The sequence below is a fragment of the Elephantulus edwardii genome, unplaced genomic scaffold, assembly GCF_000299155.1.
Source record: "Elephantulus edwardii isolate Elephantulus edwardi_28Jun2011 unplaced genomic scaffold, EleEdw1.0 scaffold00168, whole genome shotgun sequence".
NCBI classification, from domain to species: domain Eukaryota; kingdom Metazoa; phylum Chordata; class Mammalia; order Macroscelidea; family Macroscelididae; genus Elephantulus; species Elephantulus edwardii.
Window position 1 is genome coordinate 2,357,356 of NW_006399918.1, and position 17,560 is coordinate 2,374,915.

The window sequence follows — 17,560 nt, forward strand, 5'->3', positions numbered from 1 at the left end:
GGAAAATCTGCTGTCAGGGACCTCTCCAGAGTGCTGAAGGGCAATCATGCCAGTCCATGCCAGGCCATTATCTTCACAATTATTTGATATGTGTCTAAAACTGGACAATAACTAAAGATAACAGAAGGAGAATTTAATGTCTTTTAGTTGTCATGCCAGAGAAGAGTTGCTGTTAAGGGCTGTCAAGTCATAGATGACGCATGGCAATCCTATGAACATCATATATAATGGACTGCCAAGAGAATCAACAGGTCTCTCCTGGAGAGGATGAAGCCAAGTTGCTCCTTGGAAACAAGGATTTTGAAGCTCTACCTCACATACTTTGGGAATGTTGCCAGGAGGGACCAATCCTTGGAGAAGAACATCATGCTTACAAGTGTGGACATACAGTACAAGAGAGGGAGGAAGACTTTGGGTGACATGAATTGACTTAGTAACTGGAGTTAGGAGGGTAGATGTTTAGCAGACTGCAAAATTGGCTCAGGATAGGACAGTGTTCAGAGCTATTGTGTATTGGTTCAATATGAATCATAGGTGACTCAATGGCACATAACAACAACAATGACATATGTTTGAATAGTGAATAAGAATAATCTAAGAATAATTGATGGGTTTGTACTGTAGTTTTTATGAAGCACATTGAATATACAACAGAAACTGCCAAAAGAACAGATTGATCAGCCTTGGATGAAGAAAAACTATGATGTCCCTTTGAACTGAAGGTGATGAGACTTTGTGTCGCATGCTTAGGACATGTTATGAGGATAGGCCAGTTCACGGAGAAAACCACTATGCTTTGTAAAGTAGAGGGTCAGTGAGGAAAAGGAAGACCCTCAAACAGATGGATTGGTGACCACAACAATAGGTTTAAGCTCAGCAGAGATGGTGAGGATGGTTCAGAATCAGGCAGTGTTTCATTCTGCTGTACATACAGTCACTAATGAGTCAGAACTGACTTGACATCATCTAATACCAGAAAGAAGGGTGCGTGTGTGTGTGCGCGTGTGTGCGCGCGTGCACGCGCACACGCACGCGAGCACGTACATACATTCATATAATATGAAAATTAACTTAACAGTAAGAAATAAATGTTCTTAAGCATGTTGTTATTGTTGCTGTTGTTTGTAGAGTTGGAAAAGAATTATAGCTGATCCTCTGGCAGGTTTTCAGAGGCAGTTAATTTCATGAGAGGAGATTACGCATCCTTTCTACCATAGGTTTCCCCATAAGTACGTATTACTATGCATGTCTCACAATTTTTGCTGAAATCTATTTTTATTGTAAAAATATAAAAAAAACCAACATTTGCCAACCCAATCATTTTTGGATGTACAACTTAGTACAAACAATACTAATTCAACCACTTCCTCATATCTGTATCAAATTTTTGATCACTTTAACAAAAACTCATGGCTTCCCAAATATCAGTTCTGCCTACTGCCCTCCCTTTTGCTCTGGGACTCACCAATAAGCTTTGGTTCCTAGTCATTTGCCTGCTCTTATAAACTCATATAAATGAGATAATACAATATTTAGTTGTAGAGGGGCTTCTGACCTTTTGTTTATAGGGTCACTATGAGTTTGCTCAACTGGAAGGCAATCAACAACAACAAGTATTTCACTCAGTGTAATGTTGAAAACTGGATTTTATTTTATTTTTTTTTGTAACTGTGAAATCTAATCTATTTATATACCTACACTTGATTGTCATTACTGTTGGTGTTTTTCTTGTTTGTTTAATTGTTCTCCTGGACTCATTTGGTAAAGTCTATCTTTCTGTTATGAGGGCCACTGAAGTATCTGTTTATTTAGTTTAGTAATCAACCAGTTATTAGATAGAATTTAACATCAGGAAAACAAAGATTCTCTCCATTGGGACAATTGGCAGCACCATGATAGATGTTGCCTTGAGGCAATAAGTTTCCAAGTCCTTACTGATCTTTGTTGTGAGTGTGAAGGCACACCTTAGCCATCTTATTAGTCAAACCGTAATGCATACAACTGTGCATTAACCTTAGTTTCCTGCTTGCACAGAGAATTAACTTCCTCATTGTTATTAAGATTCGGCAATTGCCTCTGAAAACTTGCTCAATTATGGGTTTGTTTGGACTCAATAGTAAACAAAAATGCAAACACTCCTTTAAATGCTTTTGGATTCTCAGGACTGTTAAAGAGTTTTTCAAAACTTCTTTTAGAATCTCATTCTTGAAATATTCCTTTTATAGTGTTGTGTTAGCTTCTTGACTTCAACAGATTTTGCTGTCTCAGGCATCTGTAACCTTTAGCAATAGTCTTTGATCAATCACTCCAGAGGAAACACTGTTAACAATGAACAAATAATGATCAATTTTGTTAGTGTAATGTTTTCTAGACAACTGTAAGGCAAATCAAATAGGCAAAACAATTCTGTGATGATAGAGCTATTGGGGAATTACTGATCCCTTATACTCCTTTAGTGACAGCTTGACTACTGGTTTTCACAGTTACTATTATGAAAAGATACTGTTTTACACAACTGAGGATCAAAGCTTCAATGGTTTTACAAAAATTCAATCATTCTTAATGTTTCATCAAGTCTTTTAATAATTTTAAGGATTCTGAAATGTTGATTTTGATAATTTTGTTAGTGTCCTTGTTGCTTTTATGGAAACATGGATTTTCAGGGTTCCTTGTTCAGTATTTCAATGTGGTTTGACTCAAAGTCTCTTGGAACAGATATTTGCTATCACATTTTTTTACTCAGTTAAAAAACAGTGGTTAGGAAACTTAGTTGCTAATTGTAATTCATTTCTGAGACATCATTCCATAATAGATATCTGGAGGTGAGGACTACCCATTTTGTCTTTACTTCTTTGAGACATGCAGCTTAGATATCTCAGAAAGACAGGATGACCAACTGAATGCACAGTTGCTTTAACAAGGACTGTTTTTCTTGCATCTTGTGTGTATTTTTAAGAATGCATAGGCAAGAAGGATAATCAATAAGATGTGTATGGATATGCAAAAAAGGATGAGAAGAGGGCAGGAGGGCTGGGGAGGGGAGGGGGAATCATAGGGTCTCCGAGTTTGGAGAGTAGAGGGAGGGGGGTGAAGAAATTAGAAAAGATACAGTGGGGATCAAAAAAGACATAATAGTGGGCACAGATCAATGATGACTGATTTCACTTTGTAATTTTTTTAAATGTAATTAACTATGACAAAAAACAGTATATGAGAATGAGTATAAGAAACAAAATGTGAATGGGGGGAAATCCCAAATAATAATAATAAAATTTTAAAAAAAATTGTAGGTAAATCAAAACAGTGCCTATAGTTCTTAGGTAACCTTGCTTTAGTGTAAAGAAATAAAAAAATTAAAGGGTTTTTTTTCTCTTTTTTTAGTTTTAGTTTAAGAAAAATATAAACTTTTTTCAATTATTTAAAAGCTCCACATACAGCAGATGAAGGTGATTGTGATGAATAATTTATTGTGAATAGGACTAGTTCAATCATTTCAAAGTGAGAAAAAACTTAAAAAACATTGTTGTTGTTGTAGTTGTATGTAAATTCATAAATTTAACTTCCATAACCCAGGTACTAACTAAAGTCAATAACCTCAGAGAAAATAACTTTAAGACACCATTTTAAATCTTTAAGGTCTATCTATCATCTATCTATCTATCTATCTATCTACCTATCTATCTATCATCAACTTATCAACATATGGATTTTATCTACATGCAAATATGTTTTTTAAAAAGAGATTTATACAATATAATTTTGTATTGTACTTTTTTCTTTTCTATTTTAAAATTTTTGTTAATTTTAATGAAAGTTTACAGAGACTTAGGGTTTCCAGTCATTTTTGTTGCACTTTTCTCCCTGCCCACCACTTTTTTCCTTGATGAATAAAATAAAAAATTCTTTCATTGCGATGCAATCCCTCCCCCCAAGTCCACTGCACTGTGCAGCCTTCATTCTGGACTCCTGTCATGATAATAATACCATTCTAAACAGTTCTTTCTCTCATCTGTTGCAATGCAGTAAACATCATTCCTCCTCTTCTTCTCTCTCTTCCTCAACGCCAATGCCAGTCCTATTTTACAATAGTTACCCTATGCAATATTTGTCCTTTTGTGACTGAGATATTTCACTGAGCATAATGGCATCTAGGGTTATCCACTTAGCATAGTATTTCATGAGTTCCTTGCTTTTCAATGCTGCATAATATTCCATTGTGTGAATATACCAGAGAATCTCTATTCATTCCTTTGTTGATGGGCACTTGGGTTGTTTCTAGCTCTTTACTACTATGAACAAAGCCACAATAAACATGGGTGTACATATATCTGCTTGGGTGGTGGTTATGGTTTCTTTAGGGTAAATTTCCAGAAGTGGAATTGCTGGCTTAAATGGTATTTTTATTTGCAACCTTTTGAGAAAGTGCCATACAGCCTTCCAAAGTGGTTGCACCATTTGACACTCCCACCAACAGTGAATAATGGTTCCAGTTTTTCTGCAATCTCACCAGCATTTGTTGTTTATACTTTTTTCTTTAAGGTACAGATTATTGAACATCATTGTTTTTCTTTGAAAAGATTATTTTTAAAAAATGACATGATATTTAATACTTGAATTAGTTTTTTTCAAACATTCCACATTTTAGGATATTTACTTTTTAAAATATTTTATTTAAAATATTGAATTGGACATTTCACATCCATAGACATTTATTAATTATCTTTATAACACAAATTCCTATGTTCAAAATTTAATTTCAAGAGGGACTTCATATTTCCATTTTTATTAATTAGAAATAATTTTCACAATTAATTGTCAAATATTTAAATACAGCAAGAGTTTTCTTTCTTTTATACTCTTATCCTCAATGGATAATGTCTTTCATATAAATAAAAAAAATTTTATGCAACGAAATTTGAGTAGCTAATGCTTAATTTATAGCACTAAATTTAAATGTTATTGAAGCTTATTGGTTTCCTACAATTTTTAATTTTTATCTTTTTAACCCAGTTTTACATTTAGAATTAGTTACTTTAAACTGTACTCCAAGACTCTTCAAAGGATTTTATATAGTGCAATAATATTACTAATATTTTCTTAGTTTGTTATATTCATAAAAAATAGTGTTAAGAAACACTTTTATAGTTTGTGAGAAGAATAATTAGTTTATTCTTTATATTACACTCTTTTATTTCCTCTGGAATTCTTTTTGTAAGTAGTGTGAAAAGAATATTCATCTTCCTTCCTTCTTCTTCCTTATCTTTATTGTTCAGTTGGAATAATTTTTTGTAAAATATGTAAAACTTCTGAGTAAACAGTAGAGGCTAATTTCCATAGTTTTCTAAGCTTGTGCATACACACACACACACACACACACACACACACACACACACACACAGAGGATGAAGTGGGATAAGTGTCCTAATTACCACCCAAGTCAAGCCTGAAGGGATTCCATGTGTCTGCTAACCACTCAAAGCCTTATCTTCTCTGCTCCCACTTTGTTTGCAAAGTATGATCTTCTTGAGAGCGGCTTTTACCTCACGATTTCTGAGACAGTAAATTATGGGGTTGAGGAGAGGGACAATGACTGTGTAGAGCACAGATACTATTTTGTTGGAATTGTAGGCATACATAAGTTTGGGGCGGGCATAGGTGAAAAGGGTAGTAGAATAGAAGAGAGTTACAACAGTGAGGTGAGAGGCACAAGTGGAGAATGCCTTTTGGCGACCCTGAGCAGAAGGAATTTTGAGGATAGTGGTGAGGATGGTGGCATAGGATGCAACTACTACACAAAGGGGAACAGCAATGACCATGAGGGCCAAGAAGAAGTCCACCAACTCGGCCTGCGAAGAGTCTTCACAGGAAACGTTGAGGAGTGGGGAGATATCACAAAAGTAGTGATTAATGTGAGGTGTGCCACAGTAGTTGAGTCTGGCTATGAAAACCATCTTAATCATGGCAGTCATGAGTCCACAGAACCAGCATCCCGCAGCTAATGTACCACAAAGCTGGTTGGTCATAATAACTGGGTAGCGTAATGGATTGCAGATGGCCACATAGCGGTCAAAGGCCATGACAGCAAGGAGGATATATTCAGTGCAGACAAAAGTCACAAAGAAGTAAAGCTGAGTCATGCAACCATTGAAAGAAATGCTCTTGTCATAGCTGAGGAAGTCTACTAGCATCTTGGGGCTGATGACTGTGACATACCACATCTCCAGGAAAGAAAGTTGGCTCAGGAAGAAGTACATTGGCTTGTGCAACTGTCCATCACTGCGAATGGCTAGGATGATAAGGAAGTTTTCTAGCAGGGTCAGCAGGTAAGTTGCCAGGAAAACAGAAAAGAGGAGCAACTGGAAGACAGGTCTTGTTGGAAATCCCAGAAGAATGAAATGTGTTGTTGCTGTACGATTATCTACATCCAGAGCCTTGGAGATCATGATTGTCTGTGGGCACAAACAAAGTTAGTTCCTTATTTGTTCTAAGGACCACCTTATAATCACTGACAATGCTCAAGTCCATCACTAGCAAACTCATCCCAAAAGAAACTTTGTTTATTTCCTCTTTAATTCTGAACAGAGTCAAATACATGTAGGAACAAAAATGCACCTTAAGAAGCTAATGATTTGTTTGTTTTTTAAACTTAGGACAAGATGGATTATTTGCCCAGCACCAAATAGAGGTAAAATTGGAGTCTCCTGATCCCGATTCGAATCTCCTCACCAGGGAGTTCTGGTGGCCTAGTGGTAAGAAGTTATGCTATCAAGCCAAAGGAATGGAGTTCAGATTCACCAGCTGCTCTAGAATAGAAAGATGGATAATCTCCTCCCCTGTGATTTACTGCTTCGGAAAACTCACTGGAGGTTTAGTTATAAGTCAGCTCTAACTCAATGGTACATAACAACAATGTAATAACGTGGCCACAGATGGTTTGCTTTTCCCAATGTACCATAATTGGGCACAGGAAGACAGCTTTGTACTGCCATTTTCTATGACCAGACCATTTCCATTTACTGGTCATGGAAAGGAGAGAGGAGAATTAAACACTCATTCTCTAGGTACAACTTTTGTGACTCTAAAAATGTTATATGACACTACATATTTATAAAATAGAAACAATCCTTTTCTTTTGCTGATCTTCCAAGGTTTGAAAGCTTGAATAAAGTAATAGTTGAGCAAACACATATGATTAGAAGTAAGAAAAAAAGGTTTACTCTGATGATTTGTCATTACCTCAGAGAACAAATTTGAATAAATCATTTCAAAGGAAATGTTCGTTGATTCTATATATTGCAAGTCTTTGTAAACCTTCATTAATTAAAATTAATTTTAAAAAAGTTTGAAAAGAATTAATTCAAATACCAGTTTTGACCCTATTCCTAGCTAAGTGGTTATATTACCTAAACCTTTAGAATGTTTGTTACTTTTGTTTTGTTTGTTGATTTTGGTTTGTTCTTTGTTTGGTTTTTTTTTTTCTATTGTGGACACTATGTCACATTCAGTGGCCATCAAATGATCTTTACAATTTAAATAAAACTGCTTTGTATATTATCTACTGCTTGTATCCCCTAGATACAAACTGTCACTAAAATAAATAGATAGATGATAGATAGATAGATAGATAGATAGATAGATAGATATAGATAGATCTAAAGTTAAAACCTTAAATTGTGCAAGAAAGAGATAATGTTAATGAAGAAGTAGGAGAAAACTATTAAGCCTATTAAATATAAAGAAAACAAAATCTATTAGGAAATGATGGCAGGGAAATCAGAACCAAGGACATTTTCTGCTATCTGTGACCTGGTGCATTCCTGTCAAGTAACTTAAAGAAAAAAGACCATTTTCTAAGTTATCCCAAATTTACTGGATTCTAAACAATCTATCATTTCAAGCTTTTTTGTGGTGGGCTGGGGGCGGTGTGCCTTACTGTTTGATTTCTCTTTTCTATGGTTCTCTGGAGTCAAAGTAATCCTTGCTGTACATTTTACAATAGTGTAGGTGTGTGGCATAACTATGTGGGGTAATTTGAGGAGGGATATATCTTTTCCTAAAGAAATAATCATTGGATGACAGAGCTGTATAATCACTGCCAACCATATCTGTATCTCACTTCCTTCATCCTCCCTTCAGTTTTATGATCCTAAGAAAGGCAAAGCCTCAGTTCTCAGTTATCTGTATTTAGAGAGGAAACAGCAACACAGAAAATCCAAAATGGTAAATAATTTATAATAATGTGTAAAATAAAAAATCCAGCCCACTGACATTAAGTAGATTTCAATTTATATTGACCCTCCAGTCTCTGAAACTGTAAATTGTAATAGCAGCAGACCACCTTCACTTTCTCTAGTAAGGAGCTAGTGCACTTGAACTACCAATGTTTTGCTTAGTAACCATTCTGCCACCATGGCTTCCTAATAGTATTGTATGTATAACAGTTAATTCTGGTTTATATTAAAATACAGGCACACAACACACATACAGTCCCCATAGAATTCAGCCTTGCTTGCTAAAACCCATCTTTTTCTCTGCATGTTTAGGAATAGTTCAGATCCCCTTTGCACTATGGCTTCCTCTCATCTTCATACTTTCAAATGGACGGATGAAGTGAACGTGCATGTTTGTTGTTGTGACGTGCCCTTGAGTCATCTACAACGGATACAAAGGACTCTTATGAACAACTGATCTGAACCTTGCTCTGTCCTGTGTTGTCATCACCATCTCTGTCACGATCAAGCCCATTGTTATAGTCACTGTCTCAGTCTATCTCACTGAGGGTCTTCCTCTCTTTCACAGACACTTTACTTTTCTCACCATGTATCTTTTTTGCTCACACTAGCTTCTCCTGACGGCATGCCCAAAATATGTGAGACAAAGTTTGACCATCCTTGCCTCTAAAGAGTGAGTACTCTGGTAGCACTGCTGCCAAAATAGATTTGTTTGTTCCTTTGGCAGTCCATAATATATTTAATACTCTCCTCCAACACTATATTTCAAAGGTTCATGAGTATCCTTTGGTCTTCCTTAACCATTGCTCAACTTTTAGATGCATTGGAAGCAAATGAAAATGCTATGGCTCAGATGAGGTATACCTTAGTCTTCAAATTGATAAATTTGAAGACAAACATGATATAGATCTGTCCAAAGTTATAGAAACTGGTGTTATTTGAAAGACTCTTCACCAAAAAAATATTTCCAGGTGGCCAACAAACACAAGAAGAAATGTTTCAGATATTAGCTATTAGAGAGAGGCGAATCAAAACAATAATGAGATATTATCTCACTCCATCAACAATAGCAAAGTTTAATAGGACAGCAAACACCACACGTTCACAAGGATGTGGCCAAAATTCTTAAACATTGCAGATGTAAATGTAAAATGGATCAACCACTATCTATGTAAGGCAGTCTGATACTTCTTTAAGAAGTTGAAAATAAAAATAACACTTGATCCAGTCAATTCCATTACTGAAATCATGCTTTAAAAAATCAGAATGGCCAACACACACATGAAGAAATGTTCAAAATCACTGCAATAAGAGAGATGCAAATCAAAACCACAATGAGATACTATCTCACTCCAGTTACCGTGGTAAAGCTTATCAGGACAGTAAGTAATGTTGGAGAGGAGGTGGTGAGATAGGAACTCATAAACATTGTTGGTAGGATTGTAAAAGGGTGCAACCACTCTAGAAGGCAGTTTGGAGTTTCCTCAAGAAGCTGAAGATAGAAATTCCATATGACCCAGCTATTCCACTACTTGGAATATACCTTGAGAAAATGAGAACTGTGTCACAAACAGAGACTTGTACACCAGTATTCATAGCAGCATTATTCACCATCACAAGAACATAGAAATAGCCCAAATGTCCAACCACAACTGAATGGATTGAAAAGTTGTGGTATATTCACATAATGGAATACTAAACAGCACACAGGAGCAATGATTTTGTAAATTACTACCTAACTTGGGAAGGACTGGAGAGTATTATGCTCAGTGAACTAACTCAGTCCCACAAGGACAAATATTGTAGAAACCATTATTGTACAATGAATATGAGGATCCAAGGGGGGTGGCGAGAGTGGAAGCAGAGAGATGAGGATGTTCAGAAGGTATGGGGGGGTTAACCATGAGGTTGTGCAAGTTGATGGTTTGGGGGTGAGGAAACTTGGAAGACTCTGGTCTGAAAATCAATGTATTCTAATTTTTTAAATAAACTCATATCATAATTTTAAAAAAATCAGAATTGCAACATGAACAGATATATGTATACTTACATTTATTGCAGCATTATTAACAATAAGAAGGAAATGGAAGAGGCCCGGGTGCCCATCAAGAAACAAAAGGCTGTAGAAACAGTGTTGATATTCATACTATAAAATACCATGTCCCATTGAAATACAACGAAGAATTTGTGAAAAGTTACACAATATGGATGAATTTAGAGGACATTATGCTGACTGAAATAACTCAATCAAAGAAGGACCACTAAAATTAGGATGGTTATGATGAAAGGGAAGAGCAGGAATAGAATGTACAGATAGAATGTAGGAATAGAATAGAATAGATTAAATGCTGTAATCAATTAGGAGGGAACTCTGGTGGCCTAGTGGAAAGAAAATGAGCTGCAATCTCAAGGCACAAGGTTCAAGGCCACCAGCTGCTCCATGGAGGAAGGGTGGGCAATCTGCCTCTTGCAATTAACTGCCTCTGAAAACCTGCCAGAGTGTCAGCTATGGGTTGGTTCTGACTTGAAGGTACACAACAACAACAACAACAACAATCAGGAGGAGGGGAGATCAACTTGAAATGAATGGACAACCAAACAATATGTGCATTGAATAAAACAGTCTGGAACAAGACATGCGTAACTGATTGAAATGCGAGAAGGATAGAAAAGGAAGAAGGAAAGAGGGAAGAAAGATTAAGGGAAGGTTTACTCCACAAAGAAGCAATTACAGAGTATTGACAGGCAGGGAAGGGAGACAAGGATTGAGGGAGCAGAAATTAGCAAATGGATGAATAAAGTGAAGGGAAAAGGGAGAGTACAGCAAGGTTTCTATAGGACATTGTAAATAATGACATTATGTAATTGTAATCATTGTTATAAAAACATATGAATGAAGACAATTTTTTAAAAAGTGGTATTCTTGGCCTCAATCTCTGAGTGAATAGGGGATTCATTATTTAATTACAGAGTTTTAAATATGACTCTAGAAAATAGTTCACTATGTTTTCATTTACTTGGAAATAAGCAGTTATCTTCATGGGATCGGAAGCTCTAGTGGTTTAGTGGGCAGCAGTTGTTATGCCAATCCAAAGGCAGAAGGTTCAAATCTATCAGCTGCTCCACAGGAGAAAGATTGACATTCTCTTTCTATGAGATTTATAGCCTCTGAAACCAGCTGGAGCATCAGCTCTGAGTCTGTTCTTGATGCAACATGTAGTAACAAGGTTGTTTGGGTAGAAGCTTTACATTTGAAACTAAAAAATTTAAAAGTTCATTTAATTTTAATATTTATGAGATGTTTTCACAGGAGTCATATATTTATTCATTTTTCATTTACTTCCAACAGACATACAAATGTTGAGATGCTCTAAATAAACAAACTAAATAAACCACTGTACAAATTAGCACAAGGGAATGATGCAAAGAATAAAGATAAAAGGAGTATTCAATTCCTATTAAAGGGAAAAGAATGTACAGAATGGGTTGATCAGACATTATAATTAATTAATTACATAATAATTTGTAATTAATATTATAAAGCAATATGTATGTTGATGAGTGGAAAACCAACATTGTTTGTAAGCTTTAACCCAAATCGCACAAAGAATATATATCTGACCAATTTTATCAGTTGAATATAAAACTTTACCTTGGGTGTTCTAATAGTCAAGAAAAGAAGAAAACAATTGGAAGCATACTATTATCACATCTGACCATCAAAACTCTCCTGCAATATGCAATAAAATATTTTTGTTTTATTCTGATAAATGGGAATATCAATGGGCAAGGAGGTAGAAATACTTTGTAGAGTCATGTACAATGCAGAAACAGTAAGGAGTCCACTTTTTAAATTGAAAACATTGTCTGACTCACAACTTCTACTAGCTTCCAAGACTGTTTACAACAGATAATCTGGCAAATAACATATGAAAAAGAGAGAAATAAATTTAGGTAGCAAACCACTTTCCTGATATAAATGCTAAATCTTTACAGAGAATTACCTCTGTTTGTATATCACTTTATAATGTCTAAATGCCCATGTGCTTATTATTGCATTGAATTAGCTCAGATACATATCATGAGGCTCACTTGATAAAGGCATGTTAATTAAGTATATAGCTTAAAAGCACACAAATACTGAGTTATTATAGAACTGAGAGAGTGCAGAATTACAGATCAAAGTCTATCTTTTTTAAAAAATTTACACTGCTTTTTTACATATGAGTAACAAAAGGATAATCTACCAATTGAATAATGTAAGAAGGTGGTATTCTGAGCATTATGTTATACTTTTGAAAGCAGTTTTTAAAGAACCCCTTCTTAGAATAAAACTTTAGGGAGTGAAGAATAAAATCTCCACAATGCAAGCCAAAATCAGTTGAAGAGCTCAACTGAATTTCAAACGTATAGTCTAGCAGAGGCAGAGTAGCAGTTTAGAAATGAAAATGTTTTTGCTAATGACTGGCTTTAATACTTGGTTCTTTTATGCACTTTACTCAACTTTTCCTACTATTGACAGCTCAAAAAGAACAAGTCACTGTAAATAGATTTGAACTGATTAAAAAAGGTGTTCATCTTACATTCATGATTTTTAAGAGTCTTATTTATAAGCTTTTATAATTTATAGGGAGCTCTAATGACCTTGTCCATTTTTAAAATTACACACACACACACACACACACACACACACACACACACACTGTGTTGATGAATTAAGAATTTGATCTTTAGAAATATAGGATTTTGGAGTTGGAAGAAATCTGATTTGCCATATAGTTCAACTAAATTTGTGAGTCTGGTGGCTTAGTGATAAGGAATAATGCTGCCAATGAAAAATACATCCTTCAAATCCACCAACTGCTTCACAGGAAGAAGATAGACAATCTCCTCCCGTGAATTTTACTGCAGGAAGATCAGCTGTGGGTTGATTCTGACTCAGTGGTACACGACAAAAACACATGCCAATCTAACTTTTATTTAATCATCTTCAGAAAACTAATTATATACAAAAATCATCCCATATAGTTTTATAATCTTATGCTTAAAAACTGCATGGTTGGTTTGTGTTCCTGGTCCAGTTTTCTGGAGCTACACAGAATACACTCCATCATTTCCTTAAAGGACAGCTTTTAGCTGTTTTAAAACATCCTTCGATATTTCAATTTCTACTTCCTTCCTCCCCAGATCTATCTCAGTCTATTACAACTGTCCTAACTCTTTCTTTAGGCTAAATCACTGCTTTCTCTATATTCTTTCCTGTGTAATGAGACTGAGAATCCCTGAAGTTTGTCATCATTCTATCAGGATGTTTTCATTTAAATGTAACTGATGGTTGAGAGTAATGTCTGAAGGCTGTGTTACAAACATGCTTATGGTATGTGAGGCTTTTATGAATTTTTATACCAGTGAGTAGGAACAGTTTCATCTCCATGAGATTTTCACCAGAGAGGAGCAGGAGACTGACTCTGATGTCTTGGAGGAAGTAAAAATGGCCTTCCCTGTAGGTAATGGGGCCAGGAGCCCAGTGATTGTGTAGGGTGGAAACGGGGTCTGCTTTCTTGGCAGCAGAAAAGTCAGAGAAAACTGCTGTAGTTGAAAACAACCTTAGTAAAAGAGAAATTCTATATATTAACGTTTCAACTCTACAGGGATTTTGTCAAAAAGAGGGTCTTGGAATCCCCAACTTGGTACACAAGAAGTTATAGGTGTAAAAGAATAATAATTAGTGTGTGATTTCGTTCTTTTACCAAATCCTGCAAAGAGATAGATTTTATAGCTATCCTGATTCTCAATGTAAACTAATTTCTACTAGAGATAAATACATGAAAACTCCTTAGAGGAGTCAGTTCTAAAAAGGATATGGTTTTCATTCATTTCCCCATTTTCAGACTCTTAGGAATAGACATGCAGCAGGGCCATATGTTTACAGTTCTGAAGTCTGTACTGGATAGAATTACTTTCATTTAGTGACTCTCACTAAGCATCTCAGCTTCTAACAAGGGTTGACTCAAGATATGAAGGGAGTAAATCTGTATTTCCTGTTGCTTGTCACCTACCCCCCTCATAAATTTGCAAAATCAAGACTCAAGTTTTAAAATTTTTCTCCCTATTTGATTAGTCTCTGGAGAGAAGTTTAATTTCCAAATTTTCATTTTGAATACTTAGTCTTTGAAGTTTATCTCAGTATCTCAGGTGGAGGATAATGTCATTATATGATGCTTATTTTGAATAATCAGTGTGGTGGAAAGGACATCTTGCCTTCTTGCTCCTATCATACTATAGAGTGAAAATTTCTCAACCTTCCAAGGAACTTTCAGTCATCAACTTCTACAACTTGCCCCTAATTATCAGATACATATATTTCATCCGTTACTATACATATTAAAATATATTATTTATATATTCACATACATTATTTCAACCTGGTCTCAGCCACTGACTGTCTATCTCTTAAAATATAGTGAGGTTGGACTGCATGTTTTGCAAAGCAGAAAATCAGACTGATAACATTGAACTGATGAAACATTAGAAAAAGACTTATCAAAGGCATTCGAATGGGTTCTTAGAATTAAGTATCAAAATGTCATAAGAATGACTATTATAAAATACCTTTGATTTTGTAACAGCTTTCATATAGTCTTACCTACAAGGTTCTAACAAAGAACGTTGAAATACTTCTATAGACACATAAATCTATTCTTTGCATCCTCATTATATTCATACATCCTCATCATTTACATGTAATATTTATAGGTTCAAAGAAGATGAACTGTTTTTTAAAAAAATCAATAAATTGATAAATGTTTAATTTAGTAAATTGACCTTGACTTTATAGTAATATATAATTGTAGATTACATGCCCCCCTTTTGGAAATATCTTTTCAACTCACCGTTTTCTCAGAGATGCCACCCAAAACTGTTAGCCTAATCTTTTCAGAGATAGTTTGTTAGCTTATACTGAAGACAGAGAAGAAATCATTTAGACTGGGAGGAGGAAAACAATGTCATTAGACGCAGAGTGTTTCTGAGAATGTGTGACTTGCATCTCTGTTTAGCTTGAAAAAGAGCTATTTGTACTTCTGCCTGACTCCAAGAGTCGGAGGAGCAATAGCCAACCCCCTCTCACCCAAACAGACTCTCCCAAGAGGCACAGACCTCAGAAAAATGTTTGGCCTTACCAATGCTCAAGGGAATCCTGTGTGGGTATTAACAATAGGTCTAGCAAACTAAGTGCAATCTGCATGCACAAAAGAAACCTTAGAGTTGAACTATACTGCTCCTGCTCCCCCGTCAGAAACTTATAAAAGAGAAGGTGAATAAAAAGTGTGTACGTGGGTATGTCCCCTTGTCTCCTTCAGGGAGATTGTCTCAGAAATAATAAGATCCTTTGGTGAGAGATAGGGCTGTAAAACAAGTTACACAGAAAATAAGGGCAATGTTTACCTGCCTTTATTTGGAACCTAAAAGAAGAAGGAAGAGCGCTCGCGAGCGCCCACACACACACACACACACACACACACACACACACACTCTCTCTCTCTCTCTCCACATTCAGACATTGTGCATTCAAGTGTACACAGATGTTACTACTCATGCATCACTACATTGTTGTTATATGCTGTTGAGTTGACCCTATTAACAACATATCGAACTATTAACAACAGAACTGAACTCTGTCCTATCCTGTGTCATCCTTATCATCTCCAATACACTTGAGCCCATTGCTGCAATCTCAGTGTCAATCAATCTTGCTAAATGGAGGAAGACTATCATGGTTCCCTGCCCACCACAAGCACTTAGCCCAAGGCCTGACCTTGACTGTACCTTGAGAAGGCCCCCCTATCCTGGCAGTCACCTATATGGCCAGAGCCCAATTTGGCCTTGGACCCAATCACATTCTGACAGTCCCCTGCTCCCAAATTCCTGAACAAACTATCATCCTTTCTCAATCTACTTAACAGCCTTTATAAACAGAAACTGTCTTTGCCTGAACACCGCTCTGATCCTCTCTGCAAGCGATCACCTGGCTTCCCTCTCAGACCATTTAATAAACACCTGTTCATTTCTTAGGACAAGTTTTCTTCTTCTCACTCTCAATTGCCCCCCCCCCCCAACACTAATGGTCTTTGTCTCTTCTGCTGATCCTCCGCCGTTCCAAGCATGTGGTCCCTTCCAAAGAAATAGCCCCTCCTAACAAAATACCAAGGTATATAAGACAAAGCTGCACCATCCTTTCTTTGAAGGAATACCCTGACTGCACTTTCTCCAAGACATGTCCGTTTCTTCTTTTGACAGTCCATGGCATATTCAGCATTCTTCTCCAACACCAGAGTTCAAAGATGCCAATTCTTCTATTTTCCTTGCTTGTTGTCCTGCTTTCAGATATATTGCAAGAGATTGAAAAAGATCATTGCCTGAATCAGGCACACTCTAATCTTTAAAGTAGCAATATTGCTCCTCAGTACTTTGGAAAGGCTGGTGACAGCAGAATTTCCCATTTCAGCAATCAACAGCTAAGAAATAAAAATATCTTTTGATTTCTTGACTTCTTGTACTATGGGTAGTGATTGCACATCTCAGTAAGACAAAATTGTTGATAATTTCAATCTTTTTATCTATGTTGATGTTGCTTATAGGCCTGGTGATGAATATTTATGTCCTCTTAATATTGAGATATAATTAATCTATATTGAAGGTTATAGTCTTTTATTTTTCTATAGCAATGTTTCAAGTCCTCCTCACTTTCACCAAGGAAGGCTGGGTCATCTGTATAATCCAAGTTGTTGATGATTCTTCCTCTCATCTTGATGACACATTGTTCTTCAGAGAGTCCAGGCTCTCAAGTGAGTTGCTCCACATACAACCTGAATCGGTATTGAAAAAAGGATACAACCTGCCTTGACACATATCTTTCTTGATTTTAAACCATGCAGTGTTCCCTTGTTCTACTTCCACACCAGCTTCTTGTTCTAAGCATAGATTTAATATAAGCATAATGAAATGTTCTAGAATTCCCATTCTTCTCAATATTAACAATAGTTTATATGATCCGCATAGGCTAATTCCATTGCATAGTCAATAAAACTATGCAAAATAAGCATTCTTCCGGTATTCTCTGCTTTCAGTTAAGATCCATCTTACATCATTAATGATATCCCTGGTGTCATGACCTCTTCTGAACCCTATTTAAACTTGCAGCTCTCTGTAAATGTAGTGTTCCAGCCCTTCAGAATTATATTGCTCACATGTAATATTAAAGCTTCTGTTCTAAGTTTCCCCATTATTTTGGATCACCTTTCTTGGATATGGGAACAAATATATATCTC

General features: G+C 35.9%; 1 protein-coding gene across 1 annotated transcript; it reads right to left on the bottom strand.

The window, feature by feature from the left end:
* Positions 1-5,465: 5,465 nt before the first annotated feature.
* On the bottom strand, positions 5,466-6,443 carry LOC102863965 (olfactory receptor 6Y1-like). The gene has a single exon (XM_006895511.1). The coding sequence runs from the start codon at positions 6,441-6,443 to the stop codon at positions 5,466-5,468; it is 978 nt and encodes a 325-aa protein (XP_006895573.1).
* Between the last annotated feature and the right edge of the window lie 11,117 nt (positions 6,444-17,560).

Coding starts and splice junctions, on each gene's coding strand:
- LOC102863965 (XM_006895511.1), bottom strand. CDS start 6,443: ATGATCTCCAAGGCTCTGGATGTAGATAATCGTACAGCAACAACACAT.